We start from the raw sequence: 25,278 nt of genomic DNA on the forward strand, positions 1-25,278 counted from the left end.
TTTACTAAGGATGAAGTTTTTTATGCACTGAAGAATATGGGAAGTGATTGAAGTCCGGGAATAGATGGTATGTCGGCCATGTTCTATCAACACAATTGGCATATTGTGGGGGAATTTGGTCACCAAGGTAGTGTTAGACGTTTTGAATAAAGGTGCATCTCCAACCTCTTTCAACAAGACTTTGATTACTTTAATTCTCAAAATCAAGAAGCCAATAACTATGAAGGACTTTGGGCCAATAAGTTTATGTAATGTTATTTACAAGTTGATTTCGAAGATATTGGCTTTAAGACTCAAGGAGGTCCTTCCTCATGTTATCTCTGAAACGCAAAGTGCTTTCCTCCTTCAAAGGCAAATCATAGACAATATTCTTGTTGCTTTTGAACTCATCCACAACATCAAGCACAGTAAAAGAGGTTCTAAAGGATATGCTGCTCTTAAATTGGACATGAGCAAGGCTTTCGACCGAGTTGAATGGTCTTATTTAGCTGCTGTTATGGGGAAAATGGGGTTCAATATCCGTTGGATTACTCTAATTATGAATTGTCTGACCACAACTACATTCTCTTTTCTCATTAACGGTACTGTCACGGGCTCGGTATTGCCTCAACGGGGTCTTCGCCAATGAGATCCACTCTCTCCATACATGTTTCTCATTTGCTCAGAAGGTCTTTCTATACTTTTGCAATATGAAGAGGTTGTTGGGAGGTTGAAATTATTGGCTATCTCAAGAACTGCTCCTACAATTACACACTTACTCTTTGCAGATGATAGCCTGTTGTTCTGCCAAGCCAATGATAGGTCTTGTGGTGCTATCAAAAGAGCTTTGGATATATACCATCGGGCTTTTGGACAACTCCTTAATGAAGATAAATCGGTTATGTCCTTCTCTCCAAATACAACTAACAATATTAAACATTCCTCCACTCAGATTTTAGGTATGTCTATTAGTAAATGCCATGAGAAATATTTGGGGCTTCCTGCTTACTCTGAGCAAAACAAAAGTCAGTTGTTTGCTGATATTAAGGATCGAATTTGGAAAATGTTGCATGCTTGGAATGATAAACTATTTTCCATTGGGGGAAAAGAAGTGTTACTTAAAGCGGTGGTCAAATCCATTCCAACATATGCTATGAGTTGCTTTAAGCTTTCAACCAAATTCTGTAAGGATATAGACACAATGATGGCTCAGTTTGGTGGGGTACAACTTATGATAAGAAGCGCACTCACTGGAAGAAATGGAAATTTCTTTGCACTTCAAAATTGGAAGGGGGTATGGGGTTCAGGTCTTATGTTCAATTCAATCAAGCTTTGCTTGCTAAGCAAGCTTGGCGGATTTTTCAAAACCCCGACACACTTTTGGTAAGGATATTGAAGGCCCGATACTATAGGACATCTGACTTTTTATCTGCCTCTTCTGCTGGTGTATCCTCCATGACTTGGCAAGGTATATGCTGGGGTAAAGATTTATTGATTAAAGGTCTCCGAATGCAGGTAGGATCGGGCTCTCACATTCGAACTGCTACTGATCCGTGGATTCTAGCACAAAACATCTTCACACCAGTAATGTTTACTGGTTTACCAGATTCTCGAGTAGCTCATTAAATAAATGAAAATAAAGTGTGGAATGTTACTAAGCTACAAGAAGATTTCTCAACAATTGATGTTTATAATATCCTCAAAATTCCACTTTCTTTTGCTGCTCAGAATGATTGTTTCATTTGGCATTATACCTCTACTGGTCTGTATTCTGTCCAGTCCAGATATCAGCTTGCATACTCCTTAGCCGCTCAAGAAAACACAACAAGTTCTGAGTGTCATGCAACCTGGTGGAAATATTTTTGGAGTTTAAAGTTACCTTCTAAGGTTAAGATATTTGCTTGGAGAGTTTTTCATCACTCTATACCAGTGGCTGCCAGTTTAGTTCAGAGGAAAATAATTGATTCTAGCTCTTGTAGCTTATGTACATGTGCATGGGAATCGGTTGGACATGCGCTTTTCAGTTGCAAACACGCTAAATTGGTTTGGCGTTTCTCTGATTTTTCTTTTGATTTAGCAGCAGCTAACATAATGACTGCAGGGGATTTTTTGATGCACTTGTCAAAGTTATACACTAAATCGGAGCTTGAACAAATAATATGTTTAATGTGGTCTATTTGGTCGAATAGAAACAGTGTTGTGCATCAAAAATCTTCCAAGAAACCGGCTGATATTTTTGCTAGTTCTATGGCTTACCTCAGCCATTTCAATCAAGTCTCACATACACCCTCCATTGTCCTCAAGGATCATGTGCTGTTACTTTGAAGAAATTAGAGTGCTCAAAGCAAGCCTACGCTCTGTATACATTAGCATGGGATAACATCATAGGATTTTGGTCCTATTCTGTTGGCCTTCGGGATCGGAGTAGGGCTGCTGATCAATCTCTATGGATCCCACCACCTCCTGGTTTGTGCAAATTAAATATTAATGCAACTGTGTTATCTTCAAATAAGTTGGGTTATGGGCAGTTATTCGGGACAATGAGGGGGCTGTTTAGGCTGCTCTTTCCAAGCCGATTGTGGGCAATTTCAAGTCTCTAGAAATGGAAGCAAAGGCTTTGTTCCATGCTCTTCAATGGGATCTGCAAATGAACTTGCATGTGGATCAAATTGAGACAGATTCTCTGATGCTTGTCAAAGCAATTATCAACTTAGCATCTTGTCCTCCATCTTTTAAAGATTCAGTTCTTGATGTTAAAAATCATTTATCCAATTTCTCTAATGTTTGTGTATTTCATGTTCGTCGAGATGCTAACTAAATTGCTCATGGTTTGGCTAAAAAAAAAAACTTTGTATTTTTTTTACTAAAAAAGAACAAGCTTTATATTTTAAGTGCCAAAATCGTGGAAAATTTAGCGATAAAATTGTTAATTATCCTAAAATAAAATGTATATCTACAGAAAAAGACGTATGGCGGAGATTGATATGGTCTGAACGTCACGCTTCTTCTTCTTCGTCTTTTCTCCCTCTCTCTCTTTTTCTCTATCTCTAAAACCTATGAGAAAATTAAAATATAAATAAATAAATAATCATCCAAAATTCGAGGTGGGCCAGTTGAAATTGCTAGCCTTTTATAGAGGTAAGCAAAGAAGAAAGAGGTACGGAGAGAATTAGATGTATGTATGATATATAATAATAATAATATTAATATATAATACAACAGAGCATACTGTCCAAAAGTCAAAAAAAAAAAAAAATTATTGTATTTATCTGGAAGAAGCTTCACGGGTTAGGGTTTTCTCGAGCAGTTTTATCAACTTCAGCTTCGAGATTTAGCTCTGGCTGTGCCAATTCAGTGTTCAAAGCTCTGTTTCGTCACCGACTAATTTTCGGTTAGTATTCCTTTTACTTCAAACTTAAGCTTTTCTTACTGAAGGGTTTATTTAGTTTGATGGGTTTTGGGGAACTTACGAATTTTGCTACGGCTCTAATTTGTGTACGGACGGGTTTGGGGTTTTTGTTCCATGGGATGATTTCAGGTTTTGTTCAGAAGGTTAAGTTGGTTATCTTAGCAGTTTTATGACGTGGGTTTTGCGTCTTTATCTTTCTTTTCAATCTAAAGTTGCAGTTTGGAAATTGCCATAGGGCAGGAATCAGACATAACATAAGGTTAAATTCTGTTTGTGGTACTGAGATATTTGTTTCTTAGGGTGTTTTGTAGGACTTCCTCTGAGTACTTTGGGTGTGTGGATCCGGTCTTGGGGTATAGGCTGGCGGTGGCTATGATGGTGATTAATGGGTAGTAGAACAGTGAAAATAGGTGCCCATGATGGTAACAAGGTCGTGAACGAGATGCCGAGCTACGTTCCTCCAATATCGTCTCCTAATCCAATGTAACTACAAATTTTCTCTCTGTTGTATTATTGAGTTATATTTATGACAATTGATTGGAGTTTCACTTTAGTGTTTATTTTGTTGCCATTCTTAACTACTTAGAGACCGCATTTGTCTTTTGCTTAGTTAATGTTTGTCTTCTTTGAGATGGTACTTTTGTCTATGTGGGCCCCCTTCGTATCTTAGTTGGGTCATGTCCAGTTGCGGTGTTCTTCAGATAAATATGTAAACATTACCCCTGGAAATGCTGATTTATCACTTCTTGCTGGAACTGAATCTTATGCTTTTACAACTATCTAGAAAGAGACATAGAGTATACCTCTGTTTTTTTTTTTTTTTTTTTTTTTCATTATTCAGGACAAAGGTGGGTCATCTGCAGTTAATTGTCAGGTTTTACGTAATATCTGGAGGGAAAATAATGTATAGAATGCATTAGTTTTCCAGTGTTTTTTTTGTTATCATTTTCAGACCTTTCACCACACATTTACTTTCAACAACTCTTATCTTGTCGATGCATTGATTGTTAAGGTTTGGATATTACTCTGAAATTGTTCAAGGTGTTGGTTTTGTAATTTTTTGCATATTTCTCAGCGTGCCGTATAACAAATGTTTTAAGTAATTGTTGTTGCTCTATTTCTAAAGTTAACTTTATATATAAACTGGATATTTTGCTTGCAGACTTCTTCTATATTATTTTTCTTCTTCCTATAACATAAAAGTACCCTATTACGGATTTTCTGTTTTAGCTAGGAAAGTAGGGTGCATAGTTAGTACGTAAATGCATATCATTTTTTGTAAATCTTGGTTTTAATAGTTTGTGGTTTTCAGTGGCACCGAAGGTAGCACCACCCGTTCTTCTCGAATTTCAGATTTTGGAACACTTGAGCAATCTCTTGGATTTCGCTTAGAGGATGCTGTTGATATTGGCCGAAGTATGCAAATAAATCCTTGGTCTTTCTCAAATGCAGACATGATCATTTTTTTTTCCTTCTATAAATTCCTTTCTGCACGAGCCTTGGATTTTGCTATCATACTAATTGATGTTGCTTGTTGTGTTGTTAGTTTTTGTTTTCTTGTATCTTTTCAGTTTGCTTTTTTGTATGGTACAACTCAGTATAGTCTGTTATCTTCATGACTATATATATTTTTAGGACAAATTTCTATGATAAGTTACTAATATAAGTGATGGAGGGATGAGCTTTCATTTTATTGATGCGTTTCCTTGTAAGCTGTTGCAATTCAAAATTCATGTTTCGGTTACCTTTTTCTTCTTTATGGATGTGTAATTTCTAAATTGACACTAGGACAACTATATATGCTTGTATGCTTGAAAAAGTCCAATCTGAATCCGCCATGTTAGTTTGGGGAGCATTCTAGTGGAAGCTGGAGCTTTTGCATGGGTGGAACTGCATTCTGTTCTGTAATTTTGAAATTTATTGTAGTTGAATATAATCTTGTTTGCCTTCTTTTGATTATTTTGTATCTTTTAGATCCTGTATTCAATCAACTTAAGTCAGGCAGCTCGGCATTGGGTAATGATGTCCAATTTGATGTTTTAAGCAAGGTAAGCTTTTAATTGTTTTTTTGCTGGGCTAGAAAATTCAATAGAAACTACTTCAGTGTCTGCTCAGTTTCACTAGTGACTCCTCTTACTGTGCATGCTCCTATGTCATTCAGTCTCTTGCATTGTCAGATGCAAATCTGTCTGCTGCAATTGTGGGGTCTCAACCATTGTCATTACCTAAAGATTCGCAAACAAAACTAGCATCTTTATCTGGTAGTCATCGTGAAAATTGGGGTGAGTCCAGTATGGCAGAGGGAAGTCCTAGAACTGACACATCAACAGATGACACTGATGATAAGAATCAAAGGGTAATACTTATATTGTTGAAGTTTCATATGTTATGTTTATCTCATTTGTACATTGTTTATGCTTTGACTTAACATTACTTTCTTTGTTTCTCATGCAAAACATGAATATATAAATAATACTATTACAGTAATTAAATATTTGTCTGCTGCTTAGTGGTGGATGGTAGATACTAAATAGCATTGTTTTCTCTTGCAGCATGAAAGGAATCAATTGCTTGGTGTTGGAGCTTCTGATTCCAGTGACAAATCAAAAGAAAAAGCAGGGGATCAAAAGGTTCTTGTCTTGTTGTAACCATACTTTTGACATTATAGATCTATATTTGTGTACTTTTTTTTAAAAAAAACTGACACTTCTGCAGACATTACGCAGGCTTGCGCAAAACCGTGAAGCTGCAAGGAAAAGCAGATTACGGAAAAAGGTATGTTAATTTGTGTTTGAATTTTGCTGTGCTTTGTCAATGGTATTCTTCACAAGCTGTGTTTGTAGTTGACCAATGCTTATATGTTGGGTTCAGCTTATTATGCTATTGTTAGTTGTGTTTTAGTATAAGATGGTAGTTGTCTTTTTCTTTTCTTTTCTTTTCTATTTTTTTTTTTTTTGAGTTTTAAGGTCTTAACTCTTTATCTCTTTATCTTCAGGCGTATGTACAACAGCTGGAAAGCAGCCGGCTAAAGCTAACTCAGCTAGAACAAGAACTCCAGCGCGCCCGCCAACAGGTTTCCGATTTGCATTGCACTCATCTTTTAGATATGTCTTTTCATTATTGTATATATTTAGAATAAGTGGCTTTTGTGAACTACTCATGATGCTGTTTTATTTATGCAGGGTATATTTATTTCAAGCTCAGGAGACCAATCACATTCAATGAGTGGAAATGGTATTATAACCTTATAGCCTAATTTCTATTATAAGTTGCCATTGCTTACAATTGTTCAATGCTATCAAATTTGGAGGACTTCCTTAATTGCAAAATGAAAGATTTAGGATTCTAACCACATGCTTTTAGTTTTAGGCTGCATCGGTAGTTCTAACCTGATTTTTTAAATCATAAAATGTACAATGATAATTGCTCAATTAACAATTTACATTATGCAAAAATGTTTGTCAATGGATGTCACTGTGTTGGTATTGATATCATGAGATCTGGGGTATCTCTGTGACGTTTCTTGATGGTTTGGTACTATAATAATTTTTTTTTAGTATTGAGTTTATTTTCCACCACCTTGATTTTTAAAGCTTGGTGCTGTTTACCCCTTCCTTTTCTTTAATTAAGTTTTCTACGTGCTCTAAGAAAACCTTACGTATTAAATTAAAAAAACTTTATAAAGATCTGTTCAATTAAAAATGTACCTATTCTTGACTTTGATTTTGGCATTTTTGTGTAATTTAATGTTTTTGGCATTTTTGTTTATCCTCCCTATGTAATTGTTCTTTGCTGAAAGACTTCTTTGTTAAGCTAGTTTCTCTCTCTTCTTTTTGGTTTGTTTGTTAGGATTCCTTAGTCTTATTATTGTACAAACAACCTTTAATTTTTTTTACATGTATATATATGTATGTATATATATGTATATATCATAAATCACACATGGCTATTTATTATATCGTTTATTTATTAGTGCTGCTTTCCGTGGCAAAAATTCAGTGGTGACAAGTTTTCTTATTTTGCATCTACATCAATATTCAGGTGCTTTGGCATTTGATGTTGAATATGCTCGTTGGCTCGAGGAACACAATAGGCAGATAAATGAATTGAGGGCTGCAGTTAATTCACATGCTGGAGATGGCGAACTTCGGACCATTATTGAAAATGTCACTACACATTTTGATGACATATTCAGGTTGAAAGGGATTGCAGCAAAAGCTGATGTTTTCCACATTCTTTCAGGAATGTGGAAGACACCAGCAGAACGGTGTTTCATGTGGATTGGTGGTTTCCGCTCATCTGAGCTCCTGAAGGTGAGAATTCTTTTCCATGATTTGTCTGCCCTCATTTCAAAGATGTTGATGTGGTAGAAACTTTTCATTTGTGCACTATTTGCTTATTTTTTTCCTAAAAAAATAATAAATCAAAAGATCAAAAACAAGAAATTGGTACATAGATTGATACATGAAAAAGAAGCACAAAACGAAGAGGAGCATTTCTCCGCAAGGGAAGACAATATGCTTCGTTAACAGAAGCTAGCACCAATGTAGTCTTCTGATTTGACTACAATCCAGTCCCTCAAGAGAAGAGAGTAAATCCTATGCTCCATTTTTTCAGTTCAATTGATAAGGTTAAAAGGGAATATGTATGAGTTCTTTGGAGTTGGGAGCTCTAAAAGAACCTGTGTGTATTTAGTCTAACAGACGTAGTACTCAAGTAGGCTAGCACTTTACATGAAGCTATATCTTCCCATACGCCCCTGATTTCATTTGCAAGAAGATTATTTATATGGCCAAAAATATTGTACTTTTCATGTATAAGTTTTATATCAGGACACATTCAACCGTTATATTTAGCATTTGATAAATACTTTCTAGATATTACAATTTTTCGTTAAATTGTGTTCAGAGCTTTCTAACCTGTGATAAGTAAGATGCGCAAATTGTCCAAGTTATTCTGTAAATTGGCTAACAAAATTCACTGTTGAAATAGTACTAGTCAAATTTAACATTTCGATAGAAAAGCTCGCGATGGTTTAGTTCAAAGTTAGTTATTTGAAGTAGAACTTGGCTTAGTTCGAACAAAACTTACTTAAAGCAGAACAAAGTTCTCTTCTACAAATCTTGTAGCCTTTAGACTAGTATCAAGTATTTCTATTAACACAGGTTGCTTCCTCTCCCTCTCCAAGTTCACTTTCTTTTATTATTATTATTATTTGTTCCATGTAAAGGTTGGTGTTTATAATGTTGACTCTACTATTCAATTTTACTTAAATACACTTTTCTATGGTTCGACTAAACATGCATTCATGGTTTTTGGTTACTGTTTGTTCTTAAGTCGAAAATTCACATTTGTCATATTCAGAACACCAAATCTAATTGGCAGTATTATTATGCATGCAAAGGGTAGAAATTTTTCCTTAAATAGATGAAATAATTCACCACCTCAACTTGTAAGAATCATTAGTTTTTCCAAAAGTGACAATCCATTTTGCATGACAATAACTTGTTTCCTTTCATAAGCATTCTCTCACGTGTCATGCTCCTTTGGACTTTTGTAATAATTGAGTTGGCAACGGGTGCAGCTTCTTGTGAGTCAATTGGAGCCCTTAACTGAGCAGCAGCTGATGGGAATCTGCAACTTGCAGCAATCATCCCAGCAAGCTGAAGATGCTCTGTCACAGGGAATGGAGGCACTGCAGCAGTCTCTGGCCGAAACATTGGCTAATGGTTCACCTGGACCATCAGGAGCATCAGGGAACGTGGCAAACTACATGGGTCAAATGGCAATGGCCATGGGAAAGCTAGGAACTCTAGAAGGGTTCCTTCGCCAGGTAATTTCTGTTTCTTCATCTTTGTATTGCAAGTTCAACTTCCATAGCTGAACTTCAGTCGATCACCAATAAACTAAGGTTCAAATTATTAGACAATGTATGGGTATAAATGGCAGTTTCAGATTCCTACTTCCTAGTCCTTTTTAAAGCTTTTGCTTAAATATAGGATTGTTAGCAAAGTGGATTTTGATGATGTCCTCCATATCTTAGTTGGTTATTTAGTCTTACTTCTGAGAACTGAATAGGGTATTTAAATTTGTTTAGAGTGTGGGGTGATCATAATTTTCTTAGTGTTCCACCACTCTATTGCAAGTGGCTTGGGGTATGAATCCCCATAAATAATCTTGTGGAAAAGAAAAAAAAAAGTGTTAAGTGTATGTACTTCTGAGAACTGAGTAGGGTATTTAAATTTGTTTAGAGTGTAGGATGAATATAATGATCTTATGGGGCGTTTGGTATGAGGTTTAGATTTGATCGGAATGGGAATGTAAAATTTAAATTAAATTTGAATGACAAGGGATTAGTGTTTCCAAGTAGGTCTCACTTTTTAAATTAAAATGGTGGTAATGCTAATCCCCTCAAACACACGGGTTTCATATTCCCTCCAAGTCTACTCCTTTCTGCTCTACTCTCTCTGACTCAAACTCACATAACAAAAACCCCATTAGATGATGTTTGGTTGGAAGGAAAGAAAACATAATTAGAATAGGAATGACATTTTAATACTTTAAAATAAAACTAAACAAAGGAATCGAATACAAGTTGTTTCTTTCCCATTCTATTTCATTTCATTCCCTCCAACCAAACGCCACCTTAGTGTATCGCCACTCTAGGCTATTGCAAGTGGTTTGGGGTTTGAATCCCGCCATAAATGAATCTTGTGAAAAAGAAAATCAAAGTGTTAGTGTATGTACTTTTGATGCCAAGGACAATTTCATAGCTTTTGCATAATTATACCTATTTCCTACCATTCGGATCCAAATTGTGCTGGAATTGAAATGATTATATATATTTATATATATATATATGTATGTATATACTTTCAGGTATCTCCTTTCTTATGATAGAAGGTCCATTCAATTTCAAGTTTTAAAATTATCTCTCAACTCTACAGTAACTGACAGATTTGTGATAATTTATATAAATTATAATGTCATAGTAAGTGATTGTTTGTTTTCTACTTTCAAGGCTGATAATCTGCGCCAACAAACACTACAGCAAATGCATCGCATATTGACAACCCGACAATCAGCTCGTGCGCTACTTGCAATAAATGATTATTTTTCTCGTCTTCGAGCTCTTAGTTCTCTTTGGCTTGCCAGGCCACGTGAGTGAAAATCACTCTACTTTTTTCATAGTCATTTGAAGGTTGACTCTCCACAAGGAGTGAATCGTCATTATGATCCAGAGTCTTGGAGCAATAATATGAATATTATAGGGCAATGGGTGGACCTCTGTTGTGCAGTAAGGTAAATACTTCTTATGGTTTCAGACATGTTCACCTGGTAATGTTGTATTTCTTAGGTTTGAAATCATGGTACTAATAATCTGATTATGTTAGTTATTTAATAGAACTAAAAGAGGAAATTAGAATAGTGTTGTATTGTAGGTTACAGTTGTCAATTTGTATACCAGAAATCAGACGTATTATCAAGATTCAAGAGTGCATTGGTTGAACATTTCCTCGAGTGAACATGTAAATATCTTTTTTTTTCCTTGCAAAGTTGTTGACCTACTGTTTCATAAGTTTGTTATAAGAATTACATTTCCAGTGTTATTATGTGATCTGTTATGCAGTGGGATTAATCTATTTGTATCTACTTTTTACTCTTTGACATATCTTTGTCCTCAAACTTGTAGTCTTGTAGTAGTCAGTGCTGCATTTCTTTCTAATGATGCACGAGAATCGGTCAGTTTTTGTAATTACTTTCTCATACCCGGAATTCACATTTTCATGGGTCTTGGGCTTACACTGGAAATAGGTACGAATGGCTAACAAGTGGCCAACCATATCAGTAAAGAGCGGGGTGGTTGGGAGTCTTAGAAAGTTGAGCAACTCAGCCCTAAGCCATCTACAGGAGTGGCCCGAGCACCTCGTCTCCAGCTGCAGCTAAAGGTAGGTGAAAGGAGTGTCCAAGCACAGAATAAACACAAGCCATTGTTTACCATTTTTAATCCACCACACATTCTTTTTCCACCCCTAAACGGCATGAGCTCAAAGTACTGTCCTGCTTTACCACACCCTTTAATCATCAGTATGTGAGAGTTGTGATACTTGAATGTGTCAAGCATGTGACTCCATAATTTTTCATTCAAAAGTTATATAATGCACCAAAACTCGTATTAATAATTGGAAAGCACCAAAAGTGGAAGGAAAAGAAATAAAACAACACTGCTAGGTGCGGTATATAAGTAAATTGTTAAGAATAAAGAAAAACTTCATTCAATACAGATCTGTAAAATTCTTGCGTATTAATAATACAACATACTATATTTTTTAATTCCTAAAGTTCTAATGGCTGATGTTGAAATTTATATTCTTATTCTTATTCAATAAATATATATGGGTGTAATTTTAATGGGTATTAGGATAATATTAGAAAATTTGAGTTTTTATGATTACTATTTCTATTTAATTGGAATTTTTTTTTATTTTTACATTATATAAACTGGGATTGGTCTATCAGCTGAAAAAAAAAATAATTAAAAAGAGTATTTTGGCAAAAAAGTGATAAAAAAAAGTTAAATTTGACTTAAATATTTTTCATATACATATATATTTTTTTTCATATAGTGTAAAAAGAGGTATTTTTTTTATTTTTATTAATTAAGTAGTTAAATTAAGCATAGAAATTTAAGTTTCTCTTTTATTAGTCGCTATTGGACTAAAATCTAATGGTTTAATATTTTTAAAATTAATAAATATATATATCTATAATATCGTAGAAGAATGCAAATTGACATGTTCTTATTTGTGTTTTTTATTTTTTTTTTAATTTGATTTTTTTTCAATTATATTTTTGAGTAAATAATTTTTTGTTAATAAAAATGAAAACAAAGATATTAATGAAGGCAACTTGAAGAAAAAGAATTTCTGCCAAGTGCACCCCAAGTTCCCTTTCCTTTGCCCACTCAAGTTCATTACCAACCCAATCCGGCTGTTCCCCACATCTTTTTCCTGATCTCCTTTAACAGACGAAATAGAAGCTCGAGAAGGAATACTAAAACCTAGTTCACTCGCTGAGTCTCTAAGCATCCATGGCTGAATGGTGAAAGTGCCTAGCCAGGGAAATTCGTAGGTTCGATTCCTGTTGGATGCACTTGGAATGTTCATTCCTTGTAAGGACAATCCTACATCCAAACCTTGTTCTTGCAGTTGGTTAGCTAGTGTCAACATACCCATCGAACTACCTTTCATTCTGATCATGACTTTGAAAAAAGAAAGAAGGAAAAGTTTTTTAACGGATAGATAACACACTAGGGTGGAAAGGGAAGGCTGCTTCTCGGGCAAGGTTGGTTGCTAGCGAGGAAACATCAACATATATAAGCGTACACAAATGAAGCTAAGGCACAAAGAGGATATAGCTAGCCTCATTTCGTCGCTCTTACTGCCCTCTAAAACTCAGTTGAGCACAAATTGCCTTTCCTGAGACTCAAGCCCCAACTCACTTATTTGCAAACAAGATCAAAGGTAAAGGGGTATTGCCACCAAAAAAAGATTAGGGGCTAAGTGTTTAATAATTGAAACATACGGGAGTTTGACTGCAAATTTCTTTTTTCTTTTTACTAAGTTTTGATAACTTAATTTATCTTTTTGTACTATTAAATTGTGTTTTTTTTTCATGAAATTTGTCGTTACAACTTTATTCTTTTAACTTTTTTTTTTCATTTTTTCTTTTTAGTGATAGTTAAAAAAATAACTATAAACTCAAAAATAACAAAAAACTAACAAAACAAATGCACATATATACAACAAAAATATTATCTCGAATAAACTAAAAATATACACGATAAAAAATATACATAAACTAAATAATAACTGTATAAAAAGAAAAACACATAAAATAACAAAAAAACAATTATAGAATACCTAAACAATAACATAAAAACAACGATAAAATAACTATAGACTAACAAAAAGACAACTGTAAATCAGCAGAAAAATAACAAGATTTTAATCTTGTTAAAATATGCAAATCATTCATAAATTAACTCTGAATAAACTACAAAATATCTAAAAAAATATATGCTACTTTTATTAATGTAAAAGATAAAAAAATATAAGAGGAGTGCTTTTAATTTTTTGTCAGAGAGAGAAAGAGTGTTAAAAAAATTAGATCTAAAAATGTACACTTATTATATATATTTATAGGGATATCATTTTGTCCCGTTATTGTACTTTCACGGATTGTAATCCGTGATGTACGACAGCTGTCAGATGAGGGAGTTATTTGATCTGACGGCTGAGATTGATCTAGGGGTAATTAGGGTTAAAAAGTAGAAACGTACCCTGACACTCATTTAATGTACCTTGAGACTCATCTAATGCACCACGGAATACATTCCTTGAAAGTACATCACGGGACAAAATTATATCCCTATATTTATATATATACAAAGATAAAAAAAAATAGAAAAGAAAAATAGAGATGAGAGAAAGAAATACTGTCACAAAAATAGTCAGCAACTTACTTAAACAAAAAGAGAACTTATAAAAATGGAATTTGGGTTAATTTTTACAAAAATACTGTCACACGAATATTTTTTCCAAAATACTGTGTTTTTATAAAACAATAGTGGAATATAAAACAGAACAACTAAAAACAACGGTAAAATAACTAAAAAATAACCTTAGAATAAAAGTGAAAATTTAACATAGTATACAGTATAAAATTTACACAGTATGAAAAAAATTAATAAAGTAAATAAGTTAGAAATTTATAATCCTAAAAAAAATCATTGCATGCTCTCTTTGTATTGGGCCGGACTTAAGAAAGGGATTATTTCACAAAAACAACAAAAAAATTACAAAAATACAGTTTCACGGAATTTTAAATATTTTTATAATTTTTTTTTTATTTTATTTACAGAAAATACAGTCTTTTTATATTGTATTCTTGTTAATTTTTTGTTGAATTTTTGTTATTTGTATGATATTTTTGGATGCTATTTTTCAATTATTTTTATGTAATTTTCTTGTTGTTTTCGTGTTGTTTTTATGAAAAAATCATAAAGATGTAAAAAAAATATATTTAAATGTAAAAATATAATTTTTTACAAAAAAATAGTGTCTGGTTGGTGTAATTATTCCAATAAGAATTGTGATACCTTGTTTAGCCCACAGATTTATGCAAGTTATATTCTCCCACATTGCCAATATAACATTTCCTTAATTCTTGGTTTCTGGGTTTTGAGTTTTCGCCGTGAGAATAGAGAGGTTTTTAGTTTCTGGGTTTTATTTTGTGGTTTTGGGTCTTAAAGATCAGTGTGATTTCTTGGTTTTTAAACCGAGAAATGTGTAAACTTTATAGGTTGAGTGAGTTTGTTCTGGGTTTGAAACCGTGAGAAGCTTGAGTGTTTGTTTACTAATTTGGGATTGTGTTTTCTCTCATATTTATAAAAACCCTAAATTCCAGAGTGGTCTCTTCTGCTTCCACCACTATCAAACTCTTCATCTGTCAATCCAGGAGGTGCCTCCATTTTATTCCTGGTGAGTTATCAACTGTTTGCTTGAGTTTGTTATTTATTCTAATTTTCTCTTGTCGTTTTTTCTGGGTAGTGCTTCTGAGTTAAGCATTCCATAGTTTTTGGGTTTCATCTATTTGAACTTATCTTAGTGTCTCATTTCAGTTGAACATTGTATAATGTACTAAGGTTATACTAAGAGATTATTTTTGTTATAATTATGATTAGCCTTATGGTTTTGACTATGCAAGCTGAAGGAGTTTGATGTATCTCTTTATAATCATCAATAGTAGTTCTAAAACACTCAGCACACACACACACATGATTGTGGTCATTTGCTATTTTACACTTCACATTGACTATCATAGTATATTAAGGTTGCATCCAAGTTTTTTCTTTTTAATTGAAAGTTCTTAACGTGGAAGGTGATTAGCGGTGAGAAATAGGAGTGTGTGTGTGTTGTGAACTTTAACCAACTGATAATGTTCTTTTAAATATTGAGTTTGATTTAGCTTTCTTTTGTCAACCTCTTGATGTCTATTTTTTCTCCGCTTTTGGAATGTGTAAGTACAATTTAATCATATGTGTACTTATGATTTATGACAGGTTTCAAATTAAATTGAAACAATATAGTATTATGCTGTTATAATTATGTATTTGATTTGATGCTGTTAGGAAATTAGAGACTTAGAGTGATCTAGATGGAGAAAAGGTTGGTTTCTCTCATTGAGTGCGATAGAAATTTTGAAATAAATCTGTGATGAGGCTATTGCAGTGATCTTTGTCATTCCTAGTAGATTTCAAACTGAAATGAATATTTACATTGATGCAAATGTTGCTTATAGTTCAATAGATATTACCTAGAAGTATTTCCTCTATATATTTTGATAGTTGTTTGCTTGAAGTGCTGATTATATAACTTTTTTTCCCCACGAGTCTGAATTACATGTATCAAACTTAAAAGGCCTTGATGACATGTGTATTAGAACATTTTAGTATTGACTTTCTTCTTGTAGACTTGTTTATATTGGGTTGCTGAAAATGTATTGTCTCCAATGTTTTAAGAACTATTATATTACGTTTTCAAGTTATTTGAGGTTCTGCAATGCTAGTGATCATATTGTAGTTTTAATGGTTAGCATAATATGCTATTTTTTATATATGAAAGGAAACCGCCCCCATAAAGGTAGAAACGAAATGAAACACTCTTGAGAACTAAGTTTTGCCTTAAATTAATACAACACATACTGATTTTCTCTCATTTCTAACTATTAGACCTGGCAACTCATGTTCAGACTAATTGTGGATTGCGTTAGGCTATAAGGTTTTCTTGTTACATGTTGCAATGTTTACCTTTTTGTTTTTCATTTTAATGTACACTCGTACATACAGATTTGACAGCTTAGTATTGAAGGAAGATGCCGCATAGAACACGACCTATGACTGCACTCTTGGTGTTCACTGGAGTCAATGCTGTACTAGTGTCTTCCATTGAATCCGTCTATGACTTTGTTTGCTTTCTTCCATATTGGGAAAGAAGGGTATTCACTTTTTCTTTTCTCTTTTAATTTAATTTATTATTGGGTTATAATCTCCTATTGCAAATTTTATGCTTTCTTCCTTGAAGATTATTGTTCTAAATGGTTGTGGGGGGTACAAAGTATTCAAGGGTAAATAGATTCTTCCAATAATAATCGCAACTTGAATTGCATGCATGCAGATTCCAAAGCATGATCAATCTCAACTGCTTATTAACTTTTACTGAATGTGTTTGAGAAATGTTCCAAAATGTTTTGTTATGACTAGTTATTTTTCTTTAATTTTATACCAATTTAGTGAAAATTTGGGTATGTAATTTTAATTATTTTTGCTCCCATTTATATCTTCTAAAAAAACTTCCTAGTACAAGGTTGTAAACATAGAGTAACCACTAGGCTGATCATTATCAAATCATTTTTTTAAAAACTGGTGATGTTAAACTTTAAATTATCCGAACTTTCAATTAGCTGCTACATAGACGCTTTAGTGTGTTTGTCTTGAAAATATCTGAGAAGTATTAGAGCGGGCTCATCATGAAATATGAATACCATCTCTTTTGTTAAAACCAGATTAGATAGATATGAGAGGTTTATGAACCACATGTTAATTAAATGTCAATCAAGAGAGTTTTGTTTCAGCAACAAGAATCATATATTTTCTCATAGCAAGAGGACTCTGAAACTCACCCACTAGATTAGAGGCGACTTGTGCGGTGCAATGTTCATTGGGATTATTGTATCAATTTTGTATCTCGCTAAACCTGATTAGTTGATTTAACCCCTTGCTACCCTCATAAGCTTATATATTTTTTTTTTGTTTCTGTTGCACAGAGGGAAAGGCGCTGTCTAGAGCGTGAATCAGCTAAACAGAAGAATTCTGAATTAAAACAGAATGGTTACTAGTTAAATCTTTAAATATCAAGTTCTTGTAAGTTTTTCTATTATTTAGTGAGGTTGTATTACATATTGTACCATAGAATTCAGAGAAATGAGGAAAGCCTCACTAGGAATTTTTGGCATGGCTTGATCCCTTTATTTTGGTTCTTTATACAATGTACATCTCTTGCTGTGGAATAAAAGCAAAACAATATTATCATGATTTTGCAGAGTATCTTGATTGACGTGTTTTAATCAAAGCTCTGTATCTCCTTGTTAATTATGCAAAGACCAAATAGTTAAAAACTTGCCAGTCTTGTAGAACTTGATTAAGCTTCAATACATAACGGTCTTATGATCCCTTCTTTCTTGTAGTACAGTGTCTAATACTTACAAATATGTGTATTTATATTAATGCTATAGTATCGTTCAAAAGAAAAATTAATGCTATGTGAATTACAAATAATAATGTAACTTTATGCTATTTGCTGGAGTAACCCTCTGTATTTTTATATCATGTCAAGATGTGTACTTAGTCGGTCGTATAGCAAAACGTTCCTCTCAAATTAGATGGGACTAATTGGTTCTCAATACAGCAACTTCATGATATCAAAGGTCACAGTTGTTGAGCGGTTATGACCTCATTTGGTACGTCGTATAAGAATTGTATTGTATTAAATAATAAATAATATTATATTTAGATAAAATAATGTATTGTATTAATTATTACGACTAAATTTTATTGTATTATTTAATACATAAAAAATAGTTCGTATTAATTTGTATTATAATCTTTACAAAGGATAAAAGGTTAATCCCAATCTTTGACCTGGATTCGGACACCAGCCCTTGAACCTTGACCCCAGACTCAAGACGAGACCCAAACCTTAGACTCGGACCTAGACCCGGACTCGGGATGGGACCTGGACTTGGGGCTCGGACTCTAAACCCAGACCCAAACTTGAACTCGAACTCGGACTCGGACTTTAGACCCAGACCCAAAATCGGACTCGGACTCAATCTGGACTCGTCAGACTAGACACAGATTGGGCACAAATTGGACTGGACTCAGACTTGAAATTCGAACCGGGACCGGAATTGGGACCAAGACACGGACCCGGACTTTTGACTTGTAGTCAATGTTGGGTAGAGTTTATTGAAAATATAAACTTTACACAATCTATTAATATAAGTCAATACCAAATATCGTATTGTATTAAATAATGTAACACAGTACAATACAGCTTACTAAATGAGGTTTGAATGTAATGTACTGTGTTTGCGTGTTCACCTTTTTTTTTAGGAAATAAGGCCGTAACTCAATATATCAATTAATTTTGAATAAAAAAAACTCTGTATATCAATTATGGTGGGTTTTCTAGCTCACTAGTTAGGGAATTTGACATCAACACGTAGGGGGTTTTGTTAAATTTAAAGAATTATTGGAGAGCAACATTGGTGTTCAACACCATAGATGCCAATAAAAATCACCTTTTTCAAATTTATTTACAAATCTTAAATACTCAAATTGAGAGCTGGCTTTCAATTGGTAGTAAGTTAGGTAGTAGGTACTGTTAAAGCGAGGTCTTCTTAAGTATCACTTACCAATGCTCTGCAACAGTGTTGTGAAAGTTATTACCCTGTCTTATTACATGCCACACCTTTCCAAGTTAGAATGAGATTTTTATCTTATCATTAACAAAAACAATATCATTATCTTGGATGTTGAACTTTCAACAGCAGGGTCCTAATGCAAGACCACTGTTTCATGGGTCATCCCCCTTTTCATCTGTGTGATCTGCAAGCAAAGTTTTCCATAAAAAATCTAAATAATGAAGAATTTTGAGTGCTATGGTCTATAGAATGTGATTTATGATTGTTGTTGATAACCATTTATATTTTTATGGCTTAAAAGGGCTGACACAAACAAAACTACAGCCTTTCCTAATTTGTATGGGTCTTGGTCCCCATATAATAATGATATACTTACTTACTTGTACAGCCATACACCATAGCCAACCTTGATGATGGTGGTGGAAAAGGGTATTAATCTCTAATAAATATGTTCATAAAACATCTTTTGGAAAATTAAATAAATCATCTATCAATCTCATCAAATGGTTTGCCAATAAAAATTAAAATGTTTGATATGCCTAATAATCCCTCCTTATTTATTGCTTCTCTTTGTTGTTTGGGCTGTAAATTGTAATGGCTTCTCAAAGAATTGTATTATTGCTTTAAACACTGTTCAAAACTGAGGTTTACAACTCAAGTCGATGCAATCATCCATAACATTATTGGAATTTGGTTTCATCATCCCATTAACTTGAATCGACGCTAATTATCAAGTACTACAAGAAGTGTCATGTGATTATTTGTACAAATTAATATCATATTCCATACAATTTAATTTAATAAATAATATAAAAAAATCACTAACCATTTATAACGTATTATATCAGTATGGTGTTAAATATCAAATTGTGCCTAAATAAAAATAGGATAAATATAACTTTAGACACTGTGTTCAGCAAAAGTTATTGATTATGCCTTATGTTTTGTTAAATGACATAACAGACCTTGTATTTTTAAAATGATAAAAATAAGACTTTGAGTATAATTTTTGACAATTTTTTTTTAATATAACAAACTTGAAGACAATTTCTAATACAGAAAATATAAACAGTTTTGTCATAACACTTTTAGATCAGATTATTATTAAATTTTATTTTGACTAAAAATCAATTCAAGATCCTATTTATATTAATTTGAAAAATACAGGGTTTAACAAAATAGAAAGTCCAATAATAACTTTTGTATTTATCCATAAAAATACTCTAACAAATAAATTATGATTTTATTCTTACCAATATTTTCTTTTTAGTTTTAATTAGAAAGATTTGAGTGCTCAAAATTGTAGATTTAACAAAAGAATAACTCAAATTGTTTGATCAAATATTTTAATATATAATTATCTCCTTTGTTTCTAAATATTTATCATGTTAACGTGGCTTTATTAATCAAACCAATTATTTTTGTGATTAGATTGAGTTTTACTAATGTGGGTCCTAAACAGAAGATAATTGAGGTTCTTTTATATTTTTTATTTTGTTTAATTCCAGATAATTGAGGTTTCTGTCTTAGCAAATAATAATAATATCTTTTGTTGCCACAAATGTAACATAACATGCACTATCCCACTTTACCTCAAGCTTATTATCTCAAATAATACAACAATATTAAACAGTTTTTAGATGTACGGATAGGTCACGTGTCAGATTTTGTATATCTTTATTTGCTTTTTTTTTTTTTTATTTTTCTTTTACTTGTTAATATTTTTCTTTTGAGAAATGCTAAAGGGTACTAGTGGTGTCTAGCACCCTCCTATATGTCAATTTCGTTATTGGTTCAACTAAGTATCGGGTCCTAAATAATTTAATATAATAGCTTTTAGAAAATATCGCTAACTAATCACAACGCGACATGTCAAGAAGGTGCTAGACACTAGTAGTACCTAATAGCAATACTATTTTGTTTTCTATTGTATTGCCTTTGATAATGAATTTTGTCCATCGCGAACAAGATGGCAATAATTGCCACGCACGTGTGGAGGAAAGCGTGTGAGAATAATTTAAGGAACTAATTACATACACCTCTTTCTTTTACTTTTTTTTTTTCTTCTTTTAATTATCATTATTTTCGGCATAACAAAAGTTTACACCATCAATAATAAAATTATTGATAGTAAATTTAGTCATAACTTCCATAAAAAAAGTTAATCATAACTTATCCTTATATCTTTATTAGTTGGATGGGTCCTACTTAAGGATTTTTTTTTAAAAAAAAAAAAATTATAGCAGAACAAGTTTCACTTTTTTCAATAACATGATTGAAAGGACATGCTATTGAAAAACAAGACCTTAATTCAGTTTTTATAAATATATTGTTTAGTATTATTCAATTTCATATGAAATTTTCTGAGGAGACTATTTTTTTTTTTAATTTCCTTTTATTTTTGGCATATTAAGCACTAAGGGTGTTTAATAAAATTTACAAACCGTCAAATTCGAATAAACCGTCCAAACTAAATCGAATAAATCGATAAAAAATACAACGTGAAATAATATAATAAAAAATCCAAATCACCCAATGAATATATTGGGTAGTTTACAAATTATTCTAAACCGTTCAATTAATCTGAATAATTTGTTGTTGGAAATATAAAATAACAATAATTTTTAATTTGTTCTTCTTTTAAATTTGTTATTTATTATTTTATTTATTTTAATTTATTGTTGGAGATATAAAATAATAATAATTTGTTTACAAACCGTCAAATCTGTATAAACCGTCCAAACTAAATCGAATAAATCGACAAAAAATACAACGTGAAATAATATAATAAAAAATTCAAATCGCCCAATGAATATATTGGGTAGTTTATAAATTATTCTAAACCGCTCAATTAATTTGAATAATTTGTTATTGGAAACATAAAATAACAATAATTTTTGATTTGTTCTTCTTTTAAATTTGTTATTTATTATTTTATTTATTTTAATTTATTATTAGAGACATAAAATAATAATAATTTGTTTTATTTTGTTACTAATTATGTGAAAAAAAAATATTTTTTATAAATATTAAATTAATATTGAAAATTAACTAATTTAAAATAACTAATCTAATTCGTATTTTTGCAGATTGAATTAAATTAAATTTAAGCTATTATGCAAATTAGATTGAATCTAATGTATTAAATTTAAACTTAGTGCAAATCAAATATATTATAAGTTAAATAGTACAGATTAAATGTTCTTATTCCAATCCAATCAACGACAGATAAGGCAGGCAAATCAATTTGCATATACTCACATGAGCCAAATTATTTTCGTGACAATAATTTATAAAAATAAAATGAGTAACTTTATTTGAAATAGAACTTTTTTTTTTATTTCACTTTTTTAAAAAAAAAAAGAAAAAAAAAGAAAGAAGGAAGAATTGCACATGTTGAGGTTTAAGTCATGTGGTGTCTACGTTTCCCCCGCTCGCATGTGCGTTTGTCTCACTTTGCCCCTTTAAGATATCTGAATAGTACTATCAAAAATTTAAATTGTTATTGAATATGAATGGTGTGTAATATTTTTAAATATATCATTTAAAAATAATTTTCGATATTTTGTAAAAATTATTATATTAAATTTATGAGATTTGATATTTAATTAATAATTTTAACAAGAGAATACTAAACACTACGAGTTAGGGTTGTACATAAATTTTTGTAAATCGCCTAAATCAAACTGAAATAACCCGATAAAAAATACAAACTGAAAAACCCAACGAAAATATAATCTGTCCAATCTTTATATTGAGTAGATTGAAAATAATACTAACCCACCCAATCAACGTGAACTAACCCGACCAATCCGATTAAGATATTTTTTTTTAATATATTTATATGTTTTTATTATATATTATTTAATATTTATCATATAATTTATATGACTATTTAAAAAATATAAAGTAAATTAATATATATTTTTTTATAATGGTCAATTTTAACTTAGAATTCAATCTATATATATTTTTCTCATTATTATATTTGACTAAAATATAACAATTAAATGTAAAAATAAAAAAAAAAAATTAATGATGGGTTTGGATGAGTTATTTTTCGTTTTTCTTAATTGGACGAGTTGTACTTAAATTTTCGTAATCTGATCTTTACATTGAATTAAATAAACTGTAATATAAACCGACTAAACCGACCGACGTACACCCCTACTAGAGGTGTACCTCTTTTAACATTTCTTAACCATAAAATACTCATGTTATGAATGTGTATCGTTGCTTTGTGCCACCGCAGCCCTTTTCCTAAAGCTCCTCTCCTCGCCACCCCACCATTGCTCATCCTGTTCCCCACGCCCTAATCACTACCTCACACGTGGCTTCTTCCATCACAAGCACAGAGACATATCATTTTGTTATCAATAATATCATAACCTTTGAGATAATGGATTAATACAAAAACATTAAATAACAAATACATAAATAAATAAATATATTTTTTTTGAAAAAATAAATAAATATATCACAGATTCAATTAATTACTACATTGTAAAATTTGTCACAAATTCAATGCTAAGATTATTAAAATTTAATTACCAATCTAATAGTGCAAGATTTATTATTATTATTATTATTATTATTATTATTATTATTATTATTATTATTATTATTATTATTTTGGCTTCCACTTGACCATTTACATGTGGTCTGGCCACGATTGAGAAGCTTTTTATAATTCTGCGTTGAAAACAAAACCCATGAAATGCACACTGTCAAACTGCTTCCCATTATCTTATATAATTTTATGTGGAAGTCTAAAACGACACACGATGTTTTTAATTACAAAGTCCAAAGCCTTTTGGAGGTGACCGTGTTCATAGGTTCTGCTTCTACCCATTTGGTGAAGTAGTTTACAATAACTATAATATAATTTACTCCCCTTTTTCCAGTTGGAAGAGATCCTACTAGGTCAAGTCCCCATACTGCGAAAGGTGAGGGACTGCTCATCAAAGTAATTTCTATTGGTGATGCATGCAGAACCTTTTCATAGTGTTGACATTGTTCACATTTCTGGACGTATTCAATGCTCTTCATCGTTGGCCAGAAGTACCCTTGATGAAGAATCTTTTTTGAAAGGCTTGGTCTAGAAGTGTGGTTTCCGTCCCAGGGGACTTGGCAAATGTTGTGACTTTTGAAGCTTTGCAAAAATTCTCTTGACCGTATCACATTAGCAGCCATTTTCTCACCATTAGCTTAGTATTGTCCAGATATTTAGTTTACCACTAACAAAGTGTCACTAGACACTTTAATACTCTGGGTCCTTACTTCTTTAGCCAATTGTAGGCTAGCCATCAATTTGTGTTCTGCTTCGTTGTTAGAGGAGGGAAACTCAAAGCAGAGAGAACTTTGGAGTTGATGTCCTTGCAAAGAAATTAGAATGATTCATGCTCCGACTCCCTTTTCGTTTGATGCTCCATCAACATAGACCTTCCAAACTAGTAATTCTAGGATTGGCTCATTTTGGTGATCATTCATTCTAGAACACTCAACCACAAAGTCAGCTAAAGCCTCCCCCTTGATTGAAACTCGGGGTTGATACTAGATGTCAAACTGGCTAAGTTTCATGGCCCATTTTAGTAGTCTACCGAATGAATCCTATTTTTGTAGCAACTGGTGGAGGGGATGATTGGTTAATACCTTGATGACATGAACTTGAAAGTAGGGCCTCAATTTTTGAGAAGTTATTAGCAAGTAAAAGGACAGTTTTTCTATCATTGGATATCTAGACTCTGTGCCTAGCAGTCTTTCGCTTATGTAATATAATGGCAATTGGACCCTTCTTTCTTCTCGAACTAAGACAGCACTTACGACATGATTAGACACTGCCAAATATAGGTATAACGACTCTCCCTCCACCAGCTTAGATAAAATTAGAGCCTTGGTCAAACGTTCTTTTAGTTTTTAGAAGGCCTCTTCACATTCCCCAGGCCATTCGAATTTCTTATTTTCGTGTAAGATGTTGAAGAATGGGATACATTTGTTTGTAGACTTGGAAACAAACCTATTGAGTGTTTGGTTTTGTACCTTAAATAAAGCATATTTCAATATAATCAAATTTACTAATTAATAAAGATCGGAATTTATTCTATGTTGCATGGTTCACATGATTTATTTCATGATTATCTTTAATGTATAAATTCTATTAAGTCCAGAATATATATTTATTCATGATTATAGTGTCGTCAGCATAGTAGAATATAATCATGATTATATGTTCAAAAGTTTAATTCTCTTGATTTATCAGTTCACTGGATTTAGACTGACATGATAATCGACGATAAGGTATGCTTACACCTTGGATAAGTGTTATGTCCTTTCCAAAGCATTGG

At 32.3% G+C, this 25,278-nt stretch overlaps 4 protein-coding genes across 8 annotated transcripts; all 4 read left to right on the forward strand.

The window, feature by feature from the left end:
- Positions 1-220: 220 nt before the first annotated feature.
- On the forward strand, positions 221-628 carry LOC133030496 (uncharacterized). The gene has a single exon (XM_061103256.1). The coding sequence runs from the start codon at positions 221-223 to the stop codon at positions 626-628; it is 408 nt and encodes a 135-aa protein (XP_060959239.1).
- An 18-nt stretch (positions 629-646) lies between these two features.
- Positions 647-2,304, forward strand: LOC133030497 (uncharacterized). Its single transcript, XM_061103257.1, has 3 exons — positions 647-1,273; positions 1,495-1,593; positions 1,759-2,304. Exons 1-3 carry the CDS (start codon positions 647-649, stop codon positions 2,302-2,304), a joined length of 1,272 nt encoding a protein of 423 aa, XP_060959240.1.
- Positions 2,305-2,900: 596 nt separating this feature from the next.
- On the forward strand, positions 2,901-10,998 carry LOC115699157 (transcription factor HBP-1b(c38)). Of its 4 annotated transcripts, none has more exons than XM_030626411.2 (12): positions 2,901-3,370; positions 3,688-3,871; positions 4,701-4,804; positions 5,363-5,436; positions 5,550-5,744; positions 5,941-6,018; positions 6,104-6,163; positions 6,384-6,461; positions 6,571-6,622; positions 7,430-7,701; positions 8,973-9,221; positions 10,410-10,998. In XM_030626411.2, exons 2-12 carry the CDS (start codon positions 3,774-3,776, stop codon positions 10,554-10,556), a joined length of 1,407 nt encoding a protein of 468 aa, XP_030482271.2. In that variant the 5' UTR covers positions 2,901-3,370; positions 3,688-3,773; the 3' UTR covers positions 10,557-10,998. The 4 variants fall into 4 exon arrangements, with proteins under 4 accessions (XP_030482271.2, XP_030482272.2, XP_060958600.1 ...); XM_030626412.2 differs by having other exon boundaries at positions 3,700-3,871; XM_061102617.1 differs by lacking the exon at positions 4,701-4,804.
- Positions 10,999-14,562: 3,564 nt separating this feature from the next.
- Positions 14,563-17,974, forward strand: LOC115698593 (uncharacterized). Of its 2 annotated transcripts, XM_061102619.1 has the most exons (4): positions 14,570-14,931; positions 16,299-16,447; positions 17,276-17,370; positions 17,411-17,543. In XM_061102619.1, exons 2-3 carry the CDS (start codon positions 16,325-16,327, stop codon positions 17,345-17,347), a joined length of 195 nt encoding a protein of 64 aa, XP_060958602.1. In that variant the 5' UTR covers positions 14,570-14,931; positions 16,299-16,324; the 3' UTR covers positions 17,348-17,370; positions 17,411-17,543. The 2 variants fall into 2 exon arrangements, with proteins under 2 accessions (XP_060958603.1, XP_060958602.1); XM_061102620.1 differs by lacking the exons at positions 17,276-17,370; positions 17,411-17,543 and adding an exon at positions 17,891-17,974 and having other exon boundaries at positions 14,563-14,931.
- Positions 17,975-25,278: the final 7,304 nt, after the last annotated feature.

The sequence above is a fragment of the Cannabis sativa genome, chromosome 8 (assembly GCF_029168945.1).
Source record: "Cannabis sativa cultivar Pink pepper isolate KNU-18-1 chromosome 8, ASM2916894v1, whole genome shotgun sequence".
In the NCBI taxonomy this organism is placed as follows: domain Eukaryota; kingdom Viridiplantae; phylum Streptophyta; class Magnoliopsida; order Rosales; family Cannabaceae; genus Cannabis; species Cannabis sativa.

Excerpts from the sequence above, each read along its gene's own strand:
- LOC133030497 (XM_061103257.1), top strand. The coding sequence starts at position 647 with ATGTTTCTCATTTGCTCAGAAGGTCTTTCTATACTTTTGCAATATGAA. Across the intron at positions 1,274-1,494 it reads CACTTCAAAATTGGAAGGGG|GTAGGATCGGGCTCTCACAT; the intron begins GTATGGGGTTCA and ends CTCCGAATGCAG. Across the intron at positions 1,594-1,758 it reads CTGGTTTACCAGATTCTCGA|TCCAGATATCAGCTTGCATA; the intron begins GTAGCTCATTAA and ends TATTCTGTCCAG.
- LOC115699157 (XM_030626411.2), top strand. The coding sequence starts at position 3,774 with ATGGGTAGTAGAACAGTGAAAATAGGTGCCCATGATGGTAACAAGGTC. Across the intron at positions 3,872-4,700 it reads ATATCGTCTCCTAATCCAAT|TGGCACCGAAGGTAGCACCA; the intron begins GTAACTACAAAT and ends TGTGGTTTTCAG. Across the intron at positions 7,702-8,972 it reads GCTCATCTGAGCTCCTGAAG|CTTCTTGTGAGTCAATTGGA; the intron begins GTGAGAATTCTT and ends CAACGGGTGCAG.
- LOC115698593 (XM_061102619.1), top strand. The coding sequence starts at position 16,325 with ATGCCGCATAGAACACGACCTATGACTGCACTCTTGGTGTTCACTGGA. Across the intron at positions 16,448-17,275 it reads TTCCATATTGGGAAAGAAGG|AGGGAAAGGCGCTGTCTAGA; the intron begins GTATTCACTTTT and ends TCTGTTGCACAG.
- LOC133030496 (XM_061103256.1), top strand. The coding sequence starts at position 221 with ATGAAGGACTTTGGGCCAATAAGTTTATGTAATGTTATTTACAAGTTG.